This window comes from Myotis davidii, unplaced genomic scaffold (genome assembly GCF_000327345.1).
Source record: "Myotis davidii unplaced genomic scaffold, ASM32734v1 scaffold150, whole genome shotgun sequence".
Classification (NCBI taxonomy): Eukaryota; Metazoa; Chordata; class Mammalia; order Chiroptera; family Vespertilionidae; genus Myotis; species Myotis davidii.
Window position 1 is genome coordinate 2,272,794 of NW_006283437.1, and position 4,233 is coordinate 2,277,026.

The window sequence follows — 4,233 nt, forward strand, 5'->3', positions numbered from 1 at the left end:
AGGAAGCGGGGGTTAGAGATCAACCAGACTTGTAGGCATGCATATAAGCATAACCCATGGACACAAGCCCTGGGTGGTGGGGGCCTGCCCTCGGGGGTGGGAGTGGCTGGGGTGAGGGGTCAATGGGGAAAAAGGAGACATATGTAATACTTTAAACAATAAAAAAAAGAATAAAATCTTGCCCTGGCTGGTGTTGCTCACTGGTTAGAGCATCCACTTGTGCAATAAAGGGTTTCGGGCTCGATTCCATGCAAGGGCACATGCCTGGGTTGCAGGTCCGGGCTCAACTCCGTTCAAGGGCACATGCCTGGGTTGCAGGTTCGATCCCCAGCCCCAGCTGGGGCTCAATCAGGAGGCAACCAAACAATGTGTGTCTCTCACATCTCACTCGCTCTTCCTCTCCTTTTCTCTCTCCTCTCTCTCCTTCTCTTCCCCTCCCGCCTCCCCTCCCTTCCTTCTACTGTCTCTAAAAATCAATGGAAAAAATATCCTCAGATGAGGTTTAACCCCAAAAAATTGTTTTTAATTTGTGACAACACTGATGGGTCTAGAGGGCATTGTGCTAAGTGAAATGTTAGACAAAGAAAAGACCACGTGCTCTCACTCACATGTGGAATCTAAAAAACAAAATAAATGAACAAACAAAACTGAAACAGACCCCTAGGCGCAGAGAACAGACTGGTGGCGGCCAGAGGGGATCGGCTGGGGCGTGGTGACGAGACTGATCAGTGCAGTTGGAAGTTATGAAGTAGCCCCAGATGTACAGTGCAGCACAGGGACCATGGTCAATAGTGTGGCATCACTGTGTGCGGTGCCAGGTGGGCGCTGGACTTACTGGAGGGACCACTTCCTAAGGTACAGAATGTCTGGCCACTCTGCTGTACATCTGACACTAATATAATATTCTGTGTCAACTCTGATTGAAAAAAATTTAAATGCTTTTTTAAATATGTTTTTATTGATCTCAGAGAGAGAAAGGAAGAAGGGAAAGGGATGGAAACGTCCATGATGAGAATCATTGACCAGCTGCCTCCTGCATGCCTCCTACTGGGGATCTAGCCTGCAACCCAAGCATGTGCCCTGACTGGGAATCAAACCATGACCTCCTGGTTCAAGGGCTGACACTCAACCACTGAGCTGGGCATATTGAAAAGTTTTTAAATTTTTAAAGAGCAGTTATGTCCAGGATCCAGTTTCAAGTTTCTCTGAGCTAGAACTGGCTGCCACTGCTCCAATCTTTCAGTGAAAGACTTTTATAAACAACAACTTCATTGTTGGCATTTGGGGGGAAGGAGGAGGCAGGGAGCCTTTAGGGGTGCAGTGAGTCGTCACCAGGAGCAACGATGGCAGCACTGCTGCAGGGCTGAGCCACACGAACAACAGGGTGACCCCCCCAACAGGAACCAAGCTTTGGGGTGAGCACAGGACCCCCTAGATGGGAACTCGGGACATTTGACGTGGTGATTAGCAGGGTGGCTCCAGGAGGATAGAGGCTCCCTCTGTCCCCGCACGCAGAGCCACCCCCACCCCACGGCTTTGGCAGAGCCTGGCCCCCCTGCAGAGCCGGCAGGCCCGACGCCATCCCCACTTTGGAGGGATCGCGCATTTGGACCAGGAGAAACGCTAGGCCGTCCCTGACTGCCTGGCCCCGGGCCTGCAGGCCACAGCGCACCACCTGCGCTTGTGCCACCGGCACGCCTGGTTTTTACACTTTTCAATCGTTGAAAGAAAAATCAAAAAAGAAAGAATATTTTGTGACCCATGAAAATTACATGAAATTCCGATTTCAGTGCCCATCAAGGTTTTATGGGGCCCCCCAGGCCTGTTCATCTACTGCCTGTGTCTGCTTCCGCTGTAACACCAGCGCTGACTCGTGGAGGCAGAGCCCGTAGGTGCACGGAGTCTAACGTATTTACTCTGTCCCTCTGTACGAAATGCGTGCCAAGCCTGCGGGCTCTGCACCTCCCCTCGGGCACAGCAGTAGCTCCGCGTCAGCGCAGACTGTCTCCCGTTCCCCTGTCCCAAGTGGCCGACAGATGGGAGGCTTTCTAACGGTGTTTTAAAAGTCCGCCCTGTGTGTATTGCTAATATTAAACACTCCACAAGCTAAAGCTACTAACGAACTGTTGGCATTGCTCACCCACAGAGCCACGCTTCTTCTGTATCGCTCCTTTTCAGCTCTGGGCAAATGCGCCCCGTAAATCTTCCGTCTGACCATCTTGCCTGCACAGCGCAGCGCCTCCAGCACACCCACGGTTGTCGGCCCTCCTGCCGTCCACCTCAGAACTCCCTCATCTTGCAAAACTGGACCTCTGCTCCCTAAACGGGCGCCCTCCCCCTCCCCTCCCCCACCTGGCCCCCAGCCACACGCCCAGCATGCTACTTCCTGTCTCTAGGAACTGGACTCTATGTGCCCCTGGAGCGACATGGCAGGTTTTCAATGAGCATCTCTCAGATAAATGCATCCTGACCTGTTTCTGCTTTGGTTGCCAGGAAGCTTAGGGCTAAACTTCTGTGCTTTATTTCCTATATTTTATTTTTTATTTGTTTAAATATATTTTTATTGATTTCAAAGAGGAAGGGAGAGGGAGTGAGATAGAAACATCAATGATGAGAGAGAATCATTGACCGGCTGCCTCCTGCACGCCTCCTACTGGGGATGGAGCCTGCAACCCGGGCACGTGCCCTGACTGGGAATCGAACCGTGACCTTCTGGTTCATAGGTCAATGCTCAACCACTGAGTCACGCGGGCCGGGCTAGATTTTATTTTTAAAGGTCACCTTGTGCCACTTTCACACAGAGGTTTTCATACTGATTTTGAACCTGTGGCCTCACTCCAAAGGCTCTCATCAAGTCTCGGAGGCACCCACTTCCACGCCCCCAGGAGCCGGGGTGCCATCTGGGAGGCACGGAGGCAGCCTGATTTCAGGCCTGGTGAAGCGGCCACACAAACTCTTCCTGCAGGTTTGGGGAGAGGCAGGTAAAAACCCTGTGTGACACTGGACTCGAAGCCCCGCCTTCCGAGACGTGGCAGCTGTTTCGAGGATGGATGGCCCTGGGGTGGGGCCGCCACAGGCTCACCGGTGGCGCTGGAGGACGCCCGCAGCGCGCCCGCCATCCAGGAGTAGAGGGCTCTCTGGGAACGGGCCGGGGTCTGGTCGTAGAGGTCTTTGAACACCGCGGACCTAAAGGACACAACACAGGTGTCATTTCAGGAACAGACGTGGAGGCTGCCTTGAGGGGCAGACGGCTCATGCCCCGAGCCCACTCCCCCCCACCACCACCCCCTCCATGCTGGAAACCTCCTGCCCCTTGCTGTTCGGAGCCTGTTTCCCATTCCTCCTCTGCCTCCTCTGTCCCCTTCCCAAGACTGGTCTCCACGTCCGCACCTCAAGGCCATCCTGATTGAAGCTATAACTCACATACCATACAATTCCCATTTAACGTGGACACGCTGGTGGCGTCCAGGACAACCACGGAGTTGTACAACCATTACCACAATTGACGTCAGAACATGATAAGCACCTCACAGAGAACCCCCGTGCCCTCAACCGCTAGCGCCCCCACTCCTACAGACCCGCATCTACTTCCTGTCTCTGTGGATTTGCCACTTCCGGACATTTCAGATCAACGGAGTCAGACGAGGGGGGACTGCCTCCTTCCGTTCGGCATCATGTTGCCAAGGTTCACGCCCGTTAGCACTTCATCCTTGTCGTGTCTGTGCAGACACACCACGTGCTCTTCACCCGTTCATCAGCTGGGGAGCTCGGAGGGCCCCCCTGTCTGTTATGACCATGCTGCCACAACCATCCATGCACAGGGTTTCTGTGGACACACACTGTCATTTCTCTTGGATACATGCCCGGGGGTGGATGTGGCTGGGCGAGGTGGCAGCCCTACAAGTAGCCTTCTGAGAAACTGCCAGACTGTTTTCCAAAGTCATCGCACCGTTTCCGGGTCTCAGCAGCAGCGTGTGCGGGCCTGGCTTCGCCACGTCCTCCCCACACCTGCCATCGTCCGCCGTGCTGCTTGCAGACATGCCGCTGGGCCGAGTGTCGGTCCCTGTTAGCCCCTGAGGTCTGGTCTCCTCACCTCCACCCGCTCCTGTGACCACGTCACCGTGACCTCCTGGCTGGTCCCGTGTGGCCCAGACGAGTTGACCCATCACAGCGTGTGGCGCAGCTCACCACCCTGTTCAGCTGCAAAGCAGCCGGGTCTCCTCTCCCAGGAGT

General features: G+C 54.5%; 1 protein-coding gene across 1 annotated transcript in view; it reads right to left on the bottom strand.

Annotated features, from left to right (window-relative positions):
- Positions 1 to 4,233, bottom strand: part of OTOA (otoancorin) — an 86,469-nt gene that overhangs the window by 39,232 nt on the left and 43,004 nt on the right. Inside the window, 1 exon segment of the mRNA XM_015563897.1 lies at positions 3,083 to 3,186. Within this exon segment, the coding sequence (XP_015419383.1) occupies positions 3,083 to 3,186 (104 nt within the window).